This window comes from Astyanax mexicanus, chromosome 8 (assembly GCF_023375975.1).
Source record: "Astyanax mexicanus isolate ESR-SI-001 chromosome 8, AstMex3_surface, whole genome shotgun sequence".
Taxonomy (NCBI): domain Eukaryota; kingdom Metazoa; phylum Chordata; class Actinopteri; order Characiformes; family Acestrorhamphidae; genus Astyanax; species Astyanax mexicanus.
Window position 1 is genome coordinate 50778347 of NC_064415.1, and position 15591 is coordinate 50793937.

Consider the following 15591-nt stretch of genomic DNA (forward strand, 5'->3'; position numbering starts at 1 on the left):
CCTATAAGTGACTATTTTGTTTTGGTAAACTAAGTTAAAATTAAGGTGGGCATGGGTAATATGACAAAATCGTGCAATATTATTCAGGTAATGTCTGGAAATATTACTGTTATACAAGATTATCACGGTATGATAGCTGTCTCTCAAAATTCTGCAGTAACATTTCATACTTTTCCATTGTGTAACAGTAATAATATCCTTTTAGGTCCAGTACTCTCAAACCTTAAATATCTCCAGTTTTTTTTATTTTTCTATTTGTCTCTGTACACTCTTTTAGTCTGACTTATCTTATCTGTGAACATAATGCATCTGTTTTCATTTCCACAGAAAAAGCCAGAGAGTATCTTCACAAGACAGGGAAATTCATTGTGATTGGTGGGATCATCTCACCTGTACATGACTCCTATGGGAAACCGGTACGTCTTTCTTTTCCCCACTGTGTCTACACTATTTCTGCAGAGAGCCAGGCTGAAATATAACACTTGAAACTGATCGTTGGATTAAATATACTATAATAAATGTGGGTGAATCTTAATTTCTGAATTATTTTGCAGTCTTCTCTCATATCCCTGGGCATAAGATGTGTGAGCACAGCTGTAACCGTAATTGTTTATTAGCTGGGACTGACTAAAGCTGTTTAATCTGGTGTATGCAAACTAGTCTTAATAATGAGGCAGATCTCCTGGGTTTCCTCTGGAATTAATGAAACGCTTGGCCTAGTTTCTCCCTCTCTCCCACTAACAAAAACATGAATAATAAATGTTTTAGAAAAATCAGTTTCTGTCAAATTGTAAAAGCAATGAGCTGTAGTAAAATTATGCTTTCTGTGTTCTTATACATTTTTGGAAAGGTGATAAAATTCCCACATTTGAACAATGTGCTGAATTATACTGTTTACAAGAAATGTACTTATTATTTTTTAATCAGTAGTTGCTATGAGTATCATACCATAAAAATGTACAATCCCAATTCCAAACAAATATAAACAGAAAAAGAATGTACATCTCATAGACCCATTTTTTATTCAGATAGAACACATTTCAGAAGTTATGCATTGGAAATGACTAATTGTACCATTTAATGAACACATAGACTACAGTGGCATAAAAACGTATTTGCACCCTTACAGTTTTTCTTTTGTTTTTCAGATTATCCAACAAACTTCAATATCAGACAAATATAACCCCAGTGATCATAAAAAAACATGTTTTAAATGATTTTTTTTGATAATCTGAAAAATACCAGTATGACATAAAAGAGCAAATAAAAGAAATCTGTAGGGGGGCAAATACTTTTTCCGCCACTGTATTTTGCACATTGATTATTGTTTGAATTCAGCAAAAAAAAAAGCCCATGTGTTTCATCTGTGTTTTTTTAGGGTCTTGTCCCCAGCAGACACCGCCTCACCATGTGTCAGTTGGCAGTGCAGTCGTCTGATTGGATTAGGTAACTTTGGCTCAGCCAGAACAGACCATTTTTCTCCCCATTTAAGCTAGGCCTATTGTCTCATATATTCAGCTGCTACTCTGCTGTAGATCCCCTATCACTAGTGATGCCACAACACAAGGAGAGTAAAGACTAGCACATGCATGAGTAGCATCACGCTGCCTTCGGAGGAAAGTGCAGCAACTCTGTTCTGATACATCAGCCTACAGACGCAGCCTTGTGCTGATCAACATCACCCTTTAGAGTGATGAGGGAAGAGAGCGCCATCTACCCACCCAGAGAGAGAGCAAGGGCTCTGTCCTCTCTCAGGGCTCTGGTACCTGATGGCAAGCTGCATGAGTGGAATTCGAACCAGTGATCTCCCGATCATAGTGGCAATGCTTTACACCGCTGGACCACTCAGAGACCCCTTACAATACTTTTACATGCCAATAGCAATTAATAAATCAAATACTTTCATGATAAAAAATATTTGTTATATGTAGGCCTGTCACAATAATTACATTATTAACTTATTGTACAATAAATGGACATTACCTTAATAATATTTGATAATCGTGATGTCGTCTGTTGTGTTTATTTGTATGTTTTATCCAGTCATGCAATGACTAATGTTTTAATAACTGGAACTTGATATACACACAGTTTGGACTGCAGTAGGTGAAGAAAAAAGTATACATTTCCCAAACTATGGTTAAATGTCATTAAATATATCATACACAAAAATTGTTAATGTGACAGGCCTAGTTTTCTGTGATAATGACCAGACTAAATGATATAATGTAATGACTTCCCCCTATAGCCAAAAACGAGTCAAAAGTCAAGGTCAAAAAAGAAGGTTAAAGAAAAGTATAAACTGCATGTTTTAAATCATGACATCAGCAAAATTGTGTTGGTCCTCAGTCTGTATCTGTTTTTTTTTTATCTGATGGGCACAGTCACATCCATAGGGTGATGCTTTAATCCTTTATAAATGGGAAATTATGTAACTAAGATACTATTTGCTCTTAATGTCTCAGTAAATCTGTTGGTACACTTTGTGAACGTAATCATGTTGATGTTGTATTTGCTTATGCAGGGTGGACCCTTGGGAATGTTATCAGGACACCTGGCAGACTACCTGCAGTGTGCTGGAACACCACAGAGATCTCATGAAGGTCTGTTTTATTTCATTATTTTTAAATATTTAAGGAAAAGACTTGGTGAAATATTGATATTTATTTAGCAACACATACAGAAATAGTGTGTAATGCATGTGTAAGGATGCAACATAACAGACATCTCAGCATGGAGTTGTAGAGGTTCCTAATGGTTAGAACACCCTATTGCAGGGGTCGACAATTAAGTTTGGCTGTGGGCCAGATATTTTCCAAGCCATTACGTGGCGGGCCACAAAAGAAATTCTGTTTTGGAAAATGAAGTGTAATGGGATGGAGTGGACTAGTAGCTCTCCAGCCCAGAGGGTTGTTGAACCCAATTGCAGAACAGTTGATCTCAAAGCAGGTAAACCCAGCTAGTCACCCAACTACTCGCACTGGATTGAACTCGTGTCGTCAGGATCATGGTCCAAAACTCTACCGCTGCTCCAGGTGGTCAACTGGGACACGACTGGGAAAAAACACCCTTATAAGGAGATAGGAAGCCCAAGAACAGGCAGAAAAATGAGAACGGGCAAAAACTAAAATCACGCAAAGCCGAACCCTGCCCTATTGTTTAGTAGTGCAGGAGCATTGCAGTATGGCCCAGACTAGCTGCTTTTTTATTTTCTCATCTTAGCAATGACTTTATTAATGCACTTTACCTGTCAGGCCTCTAATTTTTCTCTTCACTGTTGAAACTGAGACTTAATCCAGTGTTTAATCTGAGCTAAAGGCTCAAGCTGTTGCCACGTGGGTCAGCCAGAACTCTTCCTGTAGCAGTTTTCTCAAGTTTCTCAAGAGTTTTTTGAAGGTGTAGGAAACAGTACTCACAGCTCTCTGGCTTCATCTGTAATTTATTTAAAAAAATACCTAGAGCCCTTTTTGATTGATCTATAGGTGAGAAGTCAATTGTGCACCATGCAGCTTGATTTAAGGCATATCGGTGTGTCTTTGGTATCATCAGGGCACAAAAAATATGCCTTGCACAGCTCGAAACGTGCAACTAATTCTTTTAATTAATCATAGGAGTGTTTTGGGTGTAGCGTGTATCAGTGTGCCAGTTGTTGTTGCCTTTAAGAGCCAAGTGAGCTTTGATCTTGGCTCTTAAATCTTCATGCTATGAAGATACACCAGCAGTAGGGCTGCACAATATATTGTTTAAGCATTGTCATCATGATGTGCGCATGCGCAATAGTCACATCGCAGAACGTGCGATTTCACTTAAGGCAATTAAATCAAACACGTCATGTTGTTGCAATGTTTTGATTCTTGACACAAGAAGTAGATACACAGTGCTGTCTCTGTGTCTGTGTGAGTGACAGGCTGCTGCTGCCTGAGAAGTAAGAGGGCAGGGGGGATCAAGTAACCGCATGGCCTCCATCCACATGGTTGGGCAAGTGCTTGTAAGCGCATGTGTGGAAAGCTGTGCACCTCAGTCCAGCACAGTTTTGCGGCGCAGATATTTCCAGATACAGCTGAATTCACGCTTTTAATCCCAGAAAAAAACGCTCTTATTTACCTTTTAAAAAACATTTATGCGTCTGATTAAAGGGCCGATTACTGTTGTTTTGCTGGTTTCCTTCTAGTTTTTATTATGAAAGTGTGAATGTGCCGTGTGTAAGTGTGTAAATGCTGCAGTAGAGAGAACAGTAACACAACCTGTTTCAGCACTGCTTATCTACAGACACAGGCTTTGTAAATATATATATTTATTAAATCCCTCTCTAAATCCTTTTTTAAAACTATATAAATGTTTTTTTTCTTTTTCTTTTTCCTTTTTTATACAGTTTCTTGCAAAAGTATTCATACCCCTTGAACTTTTCCATATTTTGTCACATTACAACCACAAACATAAATTTATTTTATTGGAATTTAATGTGAAGGACCAACACAAAGTGCTACATAATTGTGAAGTGGAAAGAAAATTATGCATGATTGAAAACTAATAAAAAACTGAAACGTGTGGTGTGCTAAATTATTCAGTCCCCTTCAGATATTGTCTGATGACTGCTTATGACTAAAAAGAGTCCACCTGTGTGTAATCTAATCTCAGTACAAATACAGCTACTCCATGACAGCCTCAGAGGTTGGTAAGGAGATTATTGGGGAGTAAACAGCATCATAAGATCCAACGAACACACCAGACAGGTCAGGAATAAGGTTGTGGAGAAGTTTAAAGCAGGATTAGGCTATAAAAAAACCTTGAACATCTCACACAGCACTGTTCAGTCCATTATCCGGAAACGATAAAGCTACCAAGACAAGACCGTCCACCTAAACTTACAGGCCAAACAAGGAGAGCACTGATCAGAGAAGCAGCCAAGAGGCCCATGGTGACTCTGAATGAAATGCAGAGATCCACAGCTGAGGGGGGGAATCTGTCCACAGGACTAACTATTAGTCGTGCACTGCACAAATCTGGCCTTTATGAAAGAATGTCAAGAAGAATGTTTTGAATCGTGCATAATTTTCTTTCAAGTTCTGTTTCAGACTAATGATAATGCTGTGCTCTTTTCTACCAGAGAGTGACAGGCTGCATCCTATCCAACGTGAGCTCTCCGTCCACGACTCCTGTGATTGGCCAGCCTCAGAACACCAATTCTCCAATCTATCAGAACAACAACACAGCCAACAAGCCCACAGCCAGTGAGCACCTTTCTGAACACTTTCCCACATCATCAGAAGTGTGGAATGCGGATGTCTGATTATTATGGGATGTACGGCTTTGTTTTTTCTCTGTGTTTTTGTATCTAGTTAAAGTATGGGGGAAGTTGAGCGAGAGTCTGGGAAAAATCTGCTGTGTTCGCCCGCATGTGGAGCGCTTCACGTTTGTCGGTATGTATCAGTAGCCAGTATGAAGAGTATAAACATATAGTGAGACATATTTCTGCTGTCATATTAAAGCATTACTTTTTTGTTTGGTTTTTGAAGATGTCAGCTGCTGTTGAAGTTTCATAAACCATAAGTATCTGGATGAAATATCTGGAAATCTTTTAAGATTGTTAGAATATTATAATATCCAGTTTATTTCTAGATGTCAGGGAAAAACAACAGCCAATTAACTTGGAGTTAAATGAGCTAATGAGCTAATGCTACAGTTAATCAGCTGTCAATACAAATCTGGTCAGTAAAAAAAAAGCAAATAAAAAAACACAGTGTTTCTTGCATTTTAGGCCCCTATTTATTAATCTATAGGTAAACAATTAACTGCATGCTGTGTTTTTAGTTTATTTTATTTTAGTTTTATTTTTTACGGTTTCTTACGTTTTCTTTATTTTTAAACCTATCATAGACAAATTGTTCAATGGTTCAATAGATATTTAGCTTTTTATAAAGAGGGAGACACTGTGGAGGAGGTGAGTGACAGGCTATGTGGTGAATGAGGTGAGTGAATGACTGAGACTGTGTGAGTTAAATTAAGGGATTTTTGTTCGTGTCACACTGAAGACACATTAATATTTATACTTCTGCTCTGTAAATACAGAGCGGGGTCCGTTAGCGGCGGCTGTGGGCACGCGCGATTCATTAGCATTGTGTTGGTGGAGCGGTGTGTGTGTGCTCTGACAGTCAGACTGCACTGTGAGTGATGTGGGCGGGGCTCACGGCAGCGCCCGCTGCAGCGCGGAGGACAGTAACTGAAGAGCGTGTGTTTATCTCAGAGTCGCCAAAAGTCTCCAATAACACCACAAAAACTCGCTAGATTTGTCGCTAGTCGCTTTTTTTTTTTTTACAAAAAAAGTCGCTAGATTGTCTGAAAAGTCGCTAAATATAGCGAAAAAGTCGCTAAGTTGGCAACGCTGGTAGTGTGGTGTGGGCACTGGCAACCTCGGGGGTGGGGTAGGTGTTGGGGAACGAGCAGCAGGAGGAGTCAGAGAACAAAACTGACACAAACTCCGGGACGAAGTTACACTTAAATTAGGAGCGTACTGCTGAAGCCCTGCTTACAAGAGCTGCCAGTGCTTTCACTCAACATGTTTCCTTAATATCTGATGATACATCCTGATCATTTTCTCATTTACCACTGAAAATTAGTTACATATTGGTGCTTTAAAGAGAACACAGGACTTTCTTTCAGTGCTTTGTTTGTTTTGTGTTTTTGACTTTGACACAAACCCAAGAATCAGATCTCACTCAGTGCTGATGCTGGCGTCAGATTTCACATTCAGATTCAGTGTCAGAGCATTAGCCACATAAAAGATGCTGCCAGAATAGCGATGAGCTCCTTCAGCTGCTGCTGAAGAAAGAGAAAGTGATGCCGCTCATCACGGTTCTGCATTATTCAGGAGCGTGTTGAAGGAAGTCAATACATTTTACATGACCGGGTGCTTTCCAGTGAGTACGTCGTCTCTGTAACACAGTCCTCTTGTGTTCCTACAGATGAGAACGCTAACCTAGGCACTGCAATGCGCTACGAGGAAATCGGTGAGTGGATTTGATTTGCTCAGCTCTGTCCTTTCCACATCAACACATGATGCCATATTGAGTCATCAGGAGGCATACTGAGATTATACACAAGCACATGCTCACTGCCCTTTAGGCATGCTATTGAAAAAGCTACAGACTGAAGGTTTCTTTTGTCATTTGACACCTATATTGCAGGATTTTTAGGAAATACATCATTATTCTATACAGTGATGTGAAAAAAAAGTGTTTGCCCCGTTGATTTCTTATTTTATTGCATGTTTATCACTCTTACATGGTTAAGATCATCAAAAAACACATTTAAATATTAGTCAAAGACAACACAAGTAAACACAAAATGCTGTTTTTAAATGAAGGTTTTCATTATTAAGGGAGGAGAAAAAAAAATCCAAACCTACATATTTGCCCCCCAGTTAAAACATAACTTAATTGTGGTTTATCACACCTAAGTTAAATTTCTCTAGCCACACCCAGGCCTGACCACTGTCACACCTGTTCTCAATCAAGAAATCAAGATCCTGTATGCAGTTAAATAAATACATAGAGGGAGAATAATTCTTTTTTGGTTACAATTTATTTAAAAAAAAATTGTTTGGGTATCGGTATCGAATTCAAAGTATCGTACTGGTATTGAACATTTTTTTTAAACGATACCCAGCCCTACTGAAGAGCCTCCAGAAAGCAGGATAACCAATCATTTAAAGGAGTAAGCAGTAGAAAATGAAAGTGAGAATGTGAGAAGGCTACATCATTTCAGTTTCAAAACTCTGAATCAAGAAATCACTTAAATAGGACCTACTTGACAAAGTGAAGTAGACCAAAAGATACTCAAAAGCCAGACATCATGCCAATATCTGAAGTAATTCAGGAACAAATGAGATCTATCAGTCTGGAAAAGGTTACAAAACCATTTCTAAAGTTTTGAGACTTCAGAGAACTTCAGTAAGAGATTATCCACAAATGGCGAAGACATGGAACAGTGGTGAACCTTCCCAGGAGTGTCCGGCTGATCAAAATTACCCCAAAAGTGCAGCGATGACTCATCTAAGAGGTCACAAATTACCCCAGAACAACATCAAAAGAACTGCAGATCTCAGCTACCTCATGACTCTATAAAAAAAAAGACTGGGCAAAAATGAGCTGCATGGCAAAGTGCCAAGATGAAAACCACTACCCAGCAAAAAGAACATTGAAGCTCGTCTCAATTTTGCCAGAAAACATCTTAATGATCCCCAAGACTTTTGGGAAAATATTCTGTGAACTCACGGGCCAAATTTGACCATTTTGGAAAGTGTGTGTCTCATTACATCTGGCATAAAAGTAACACCCCTATTTCAGAAAAGCTACAGTAAAACATGGTGGTGGTAGTGTCATGGTCTGTGGATGTTTTGCTGCTTCAGGGCCTGGAAGACTTGATGTGATAAAAGGAACCATGAATTCCGCTGTCTACCAAAAGATCCTGAAGTATAACGTATTTTGCGTTTACTTGTGTTGTCTTTGAATAATATTTAAACTTGTTTGATGATCTGAAACATCTAAGAGTGTCAAAAATGCAAAAAACAAAATAAACATATACATTTACAGGGGTTGGACAATGAAACTGAAACACCTGTCATTTTAGTGTGGGAGGTTTCATGGCTAAATTGGAGCAGCCTGGTGGCCAATCTTCATTAATTGCACATTATTGCACCAGTAAGAGCAGAGTGTGAAGGTTGGTTCAATTAGCAGGGTAAGAGCACAGTTCTGCCGAAAATATTGCAATGCACACAACATTATAGGTGACATACCAGAGTTCAAAAGAGGACAAATTGTTGGTGCACGTCTTGCTGCCGCATCTGTGACCAAGACAGCAAGTCTTTGTGTTGTATCAAGAGCCACAGTATCCAGGGTAATGTCAGCATACCACCAAGAAGGACCAACCACATCCAACAGGATTAACTGTGGACGCTGTAAGAGGAAGCTGTCTGAAAGGGATGTTCGGGTGCTAACCCGGATTGTATCCAAAAAACATAAAACCACGGATGATCAAATCACGGCAGAATTCAATGTGCACCTCAACTCTCCTGTTTCCACCAGAACTGTCCGTCACCACAATAAATTATTGTGGTCTAAAACCAGGTGTTTCAGTTTCATTGTCCAACCCCTGTACATACACAATGTACATCTACAGTCAAAAGTCTTTTAAGTAGGTCAGATATTTTGTATTCTTTGTTTTGTTGGATTAAGAACTTTGATTACTGATTATTCATGTAAGTGCGGTGTGTAATTGTGTTATCCTGTGCAGAGCTGCGTATCCTGCTGCTGTGTGGCAGTGATCTGCTGGAGTCCTTCTGTATCCCCGGATTGTGGAAGGAGAGCGACGTAAGTGTGTTTAACTAACACAAATAGATATAAACACACACATTCAGAAACTGAATGTAATAAATGTAAATGTAATAAAATTCGATACCAAAAGGTACCGAGCGAAATGTCTCAGTACTACAGTGTACTAAAAGATAAAATTGACAAAAATTTGATACTTTACATGAAACAACAAGGTGCCCTAACGCACACAAACTCTCTCTCTCTCACTCAATTGCGCTGTCTCTCCCTCTCCCAACAGCACTAATTTTGTGTTTTTTAAACCTGAACCCTCGGGGGTGGAGTTAGTGTTGAAGAATGAGCAGCAGGTGGAGACAGAGGCCACACCCACAAAGATATCCATGCTGTACCGCACAGTTCTAGTAATGAAATGCTAGCCTCAGCTCTGTTGACAAGAGATGACAGTGCCTCTAGTTTAACGAATAACATAACAAATCGGCAGCCTGATCTAGATCTCATTGGCCATTAGTCACATTTACTGTTACTCATTTTGGACTTTAAAAATCCAAGTTGCAAAAGTTGATTTCAGGGAGGTTATCCCCCCCCACCCCCCAAAAAAAAAAACGAAACAAAAAAAACTTGCACACACACCAAAGGATAACGAAACTTTACTTATATTTTAATTAATTTTACTTTTTTTTTATGAAATTTAGAGTATTCAGAGGTGAAATGAGTTTTATATTTTTTCTTTTTGGAAGGCCCTGCCTCTGCTTTCCCTGCCTCCGCCATGATCTGCTTTCTCTCACTCACTGAACAAATCCCGTCCGGGAGGGGGGAAAAACACTGCCCGCCCACACTAAAAACTGATTGGCTGTCTCACAGAATTTTGGAGAGAACAGGCCAATCAGAACCCTCTCTGTTTTCTCTCTCTCCTTCCCACACGTGATTAGAGAAAAAAGTCTGTCGCCTGTGTGCGTGTTTGTGTGCAGTGCACTCTTGGGCACTCGTTCTGAATTCCGGGAGATTATATGTGACTCGCGGGCATCAGGGAGCCACTACCGAAATGCGGGAGACTCCCACAGCTTCAGGGAGACTTGGTTTGTCTGCTTAACTGAGTCAATATAGCAGCAGGTGGAAAGAGAGGCCACACCCACACAGATATTCATGATGTACCTATACTTTTAGTAATAAAATACTGTCTTTAGCTCTGTTGACAAGAGATGACTGCTTGGATTTTGCAAATTGCTGCTGTGTTCAGGCACAAATCATTAATAATTGCAACTTTATTGCATTGTACCGAAATATAAAACTAAAGTCCTCATATGTGGACATCATTTTTCTCAGAAACAACATCATGTAGAAATGTATTTTCATGTATTTTTACACTAATCAGGTGCCAATTAGCCCAAATTGCAAAGTGAAGAGTTTAGTTTTTTAGGAGGTTAACCTCAAGTAATGCTGCTGTTTTTATTCTTAATAAATCGCCACAAACATGCTCATTGTTCTTGTTCAAACAAAATCCAGAAAGATAGAGTTTCTTCTGGTGAGAATGATATTACTCATGTTGGCTGTTAAATTAATGCATTGTGTAAGAATAGTTATTGCTTTTGTATTTGTTGGTTATAATTTAGAAAAGGTATTGGAAACAAGTATCGTTTATGTATCAGTATCAAATTCAAAGTATCGTAGTGGTATTAACATATGTATACAATGTATACCCAGCCCTACTGAAGAGCCTCCAAAAAGCAGGATAACCCATCATTTAAAGGATCAATAAGTAGGAAAAAAGAGTAAGAGTGTGAAATGGCTACAACATTCCAGGTTAAAAATTTTGGAGAGAGTTGTCTTCCCCTCCCACCCCTCCATGGACCAGTTCTTTTTTTTTTACTTATTATTTATTTAGTTTACATAGTACAATATAATTTAATACAAATACAATTTTACATAAGCCTTTTTTTCAGTATTTTGCATTATTTGTATCAATTTTCACGGCAGTATAAAAAAATACAAATACAAATACAAAGCAAAATAATAATAAATGCAATAAAAAAAAAAATAATTAAAAAATACAAATAAAAAAATCCACTCCTGGATAATTCACAGTCACATACACACTATCTATTAAAAAAGAAATGCACAAATAAGAGGTGGATCACAAAGAATACCAATAAGTACCACTAATACACATAGTAAAATTCCTTACTGTATGATAAGATGCACAACAGGGCCCCATTGCTTAGTAAAAATCTGTTTTTAAAGCCTCAGTGTATAAGTTCATGGACCAGTTCTAGTAATAAAATGCTGGCTGTAGCTCTGTTGAAAAAAGATGACCGTGCTTGAACTTCGATGTTTCCTTAATATCTGAAGGCACATCTTGATCATTTTATCATTTACTACTGAAAATATAATCCTCATTGTTCATTTAAGAGTCTCTGCAATGCTTACAACACAGCTGAAGTGTGCTGAATTTCAAAAAGTTAAAAAATAAAAGCTTTCCGTACAATAATTGCTGATGTCAGCGTTTTACTCCTGCTTTGAAGTTGCAGTCGAGCTCTGTTGTTCCCTCTGGGCAGCCCAGTATGAAATATTACAGGCTGTATGATAATAGAGGTAGATGAATGTCTGTGCTGTAAGTGATTTGTACTGTGTGTGTGTGTGTTTGCAGATGAAGGTAATCGTGGGGGATTTCGGAATCGTGGTGGTGCCTCGGGACGGAGCCGACACAGAAAGGATAATGAATCACTCTTCTGTGCTTCGCAAGCACAAGGTAACACCAGCCTACGCCATCCCGAGAGCCTGTTAACCCTTTCAGACATTAACAGAACATTTCTTTTCTACTGTTATTGACAAATTGCTGATCAGGGTTGTGATCAAGAGGAGTGCCAAGATAGAAATGAATATCTGATGGTTGACTGTTGTCAGGGTTCTAATCAGGGGCATTGTCTGGGTATGTAAAGAGCCCGGGCTCAGCCCAGTTATGTGTATATATATGTATATATATTAGGGATGCAACGGTACAGTGTGGCCACGGTTCGGTATTAATATTATCTAGCTCCAACATGCTGTACGTTTTTAGCCCTTCCTATTTCAAATCAACAAGGTGATCCTACTCACACTTGCAGAGCCAATATTAAACAGAAAAAAATGAACAGATGAATTAAAATCACAATGGTCTATTATAAAAAAGGAACATTAATTCTTACCATTAATCAAAAACAGGCAAATTTAAATAAAGTGCAGTAATATGAAATGTAATCATGAATATTATTCAATTAACTCAACCAACAAATATTGTCAGCCAGTCACATATTTTAAGAAAATACTAAACTGATATCACACTGTGCTTTATCTGCTGAATGTGTTTTTACCTTGTTATCAAACTCAACCCTGAAGCCAAAATGCGGCGCTCCATCGGACTGACCGTGGTGCGGGGCACAGCCGACCGCGACGCTTCCTCGTGTGGGGCACAGCCCTGCCGACTGCGGCGCGCCCTCGTGTAACATAGAGTCAATATAACGCTAAATACGGGTGATAGAAGAGTTTATAATTGCTGTATTTCTCCTCTCTCCTCTCGCTCGTACTCTTAAGTTCTCTGACTAAACTACTAGTCTAAACTTTGTGTGTCCCCCAGGTCCTAAGCAGTCCTGACTGTCTCCCAGTAGACAGAATACACAGAACGTATCCAATCAATTAGCACAAATAAAACATTAAAGTTTTGTCACCAGAACCAACCAGAGACAGCTGGATAAACTCAAACTTTTTATTTTCTTAACAGGGAATTAGCAAACTCAAATTAAAGAGTTTTTTCTTCTGTAAAAAGTAAAAAACAGCGTTCGGTCAGGGGTGGGGTTTTGGGGTGGATATGGAGGAGCAGGCCGGGGAAGAAGGAAAGCACGCGTCTGCTATCCTACAGTGCTGGTTTACTGTGGGTCTGTGCATTACTGAGAACGTTTGTTCACTCTGTTAATGCGCACACCGAAATATCGCAAATTTCAGAAATGCTGATCAGGACAATTTACAAATCATTAGACTATAGCTGATTAGGGGTTGTGATTATTTAGTTGTGGGTTAAGGGGTTTGTCAGAGTAACCAGTGTGCACTAAATGGCGTGAACTATATCATTTAAAGTTATTACTTTTAAGGTGTTGTCACACCTGTAGTTAATTTTTCTGGTCAAGATCAGTTGATGAGTTTGTTTATTTGGAGGAGTTTCTCCCACCTGTTTGGTTTGGTTTCACACAGGCGCAAACCTAAACTCACCAAAATGCACACCAATAAACCGCACAAGCACACACAAATCTCCTCTGATTGGTCAGAGTATGTCATGGGAGCAAGAAAGTAAATACAACAAGAAGGTTCTGTGGTCCAGACCAGCGCAAATATTTGTGCAGTGTGAAGCTGCTTTAATACTAAAATGCTAAAAATGTGCCGCTGCACCTTCAAACACATTGTTTTCAGTAGAAATTTGCTTTGCAGATGTTTGTGTAGTAAGCAGAGTTGCGCAGTCATAAGCAGTGAACGCTGCACAGCTGCACGCCCTTCAGTGTGTAAACAGCTTAGCATGGAGCAGCAGCAGAGACAGTGTTTGTTCATAGCTGTGGCAATTAGCGTTATCTGTCTAATATATCAGATTAAACTGCATCTTATCAGCAGTTTAGCTCAAATAGAACCAGTATATATGATAGTTTGCATCCTCACAGTGCATCCTCACTGTGCATCCTGGTCTAATTATGCAGAGAAACTTGAATAAAACCCAGAAGTGATGTAATCATAAGGCAAGATGTAAACAGCCCATTATACAGCATGTCTGCTGCAGAAAACTGACAGGCTTTGGCTTCTTCACTGAACATATTTACCTTATTAACCACCCAAACCCTGCTCATTACAGGACAACATCATTGTGACCAAGGATGATCTCAACCACCCGATGTCAATCGTCAGTTCAACTAAGAGCAGGTGAGGAACTTTCCATTCAGTAAAACCACCTACAGCATCCATTACACCAGAACAGAAAGCATGAATAATCAGCATCAGCAGATATAATCTGATCCTTATACTTTCACTTTCACAACTGAATATATCCTCCCTATATAACTGCAGTAAATGTTTTATTATTTGCATAATTTAACATTGTGTTTTTATGTCTTTAATATGAAATATTAGGATTTCCCTCCTCCATAATTTTTCTACCAGTTACAAAATGCTGCAGTTCTTGATATTTGCATAGAACAACCTGAACTGATCGCTTTTATTGTTTTTTGGGGGGACTGTTTAATTGAAATAAGCACCAGTAGTATTGTGAATATCTTCGCTGTCTAATGAAAAACAAGTAACTCCAAAACAGCAACTTTACAGGAGAGAGGAAAAAAAATCTTCTAAACTTTCAATGGAAGTCAATGTAAAAAGAGTTTATTTCAGATCATTATAGTAATAAAATGCTGGCTGTAGCTCTGTTGAAAAAAGATGACAGTGCATGAACTTTGCATATTTCCTTAATATCTGATGACACATCTTGATCATTTTCTAATTTACTACTGAAAATATAATCCCCGTTGTTCATTTAAGGGTCTCTGGAATGCTTACAACACAGCTGAAGTGTGCTGAATTTCAAAAAGTAAAAAAATAAATTGTGAATATCTTCGCTGTCCAATGAAAAACAAGCATCTCCAAAACAGCAACTTTACAGGAGAGAGAAAAAATCTTCTAAACTTTTAATGGAAGTCAATGTAAAACGAGTTTATTTCAGATCATTATAAAGTATTTATTTTGGTCTGGTCATCAAGAAATTTCGGCAAAGTTCAAGGTACAGTTTGTGTGTTTAAATTATATAATAAAGTGAAAATCAAAATAAAAAATGGAGATACTTGTTTTTCATTGGACAGTGACGATATGCTATTTTGTTTCAGGTTTTGAACTTTTTAGAATGTTTTTATTAAGCAAAAGAAAATTAATCTTTTCACAGTGGTAGTGATGGAAAAACAATCATATAATGTGTGTATAAATCAAATAGAGCTATTTATCTGTGTATATTATTTATTTTACCAGTTAATCTGCTCCACCACTACTTATTATCAGTTTTTAATGTAATGTTTATGATTGTAAAATTGTGTTAAATAAGTATTTATTCTTTGATTTTGCATGTAGATTCTGCAATTTAATGGACATTTGGTTGTTATTTACAGTATGTGTATCTTGTTCATGTAAAAAACGTACGGGATTAAGCTTTTAGAGGAATTACACTTTTGGGAGACGTTTGGAGATTTTTTATAGAAAAGAAACATTG

At 38.3% G+C, this 15591-nt stretch overlaps 1 protein-coding gene across 1 annotated transcript in view; it reads left to right on the top strand.

The window, feature by feature from the left end:
• Window positions 1–15591, top strand: part of nmnat2 (nicotinamide nucleotide adenylyltransferase 2) — a 31041-nt gene that overhangs the window by 10945 nt on the left and 4505 nt on the right. The window contains exons 2-10 of the mRNA XM_022677915.2: window positions 328–416; window positions 1379–1446; window positions 2525–2603; window positions 5108–5231; window positions 5340–5420; window positions 6963–7007; window positions 9292–9368; window positions 11974–12075; window positions 14197–14264. Of these exons, the coding sequence (XP_022533636.1) occupies window positions 328–416; window positions 1379–1446; window positions 2525–2603; window positions 5108–5231; window positions 5340–5420; window positions 6963–7007; window positions 9292–9368; window positions 11974–12075; window positions 14197–14264 (733 nt within the window). The remainder of the gene's footprint in view (window positions 1–327; window positions 417–1378; window positions 1447–2524; window positions 2604–5107; window positions 5232–5339; window positions 5421–6962; window positions 7008–9291; window positions 9369–11973; window positions 12076–14196; window positions 14265–15591) is intronic.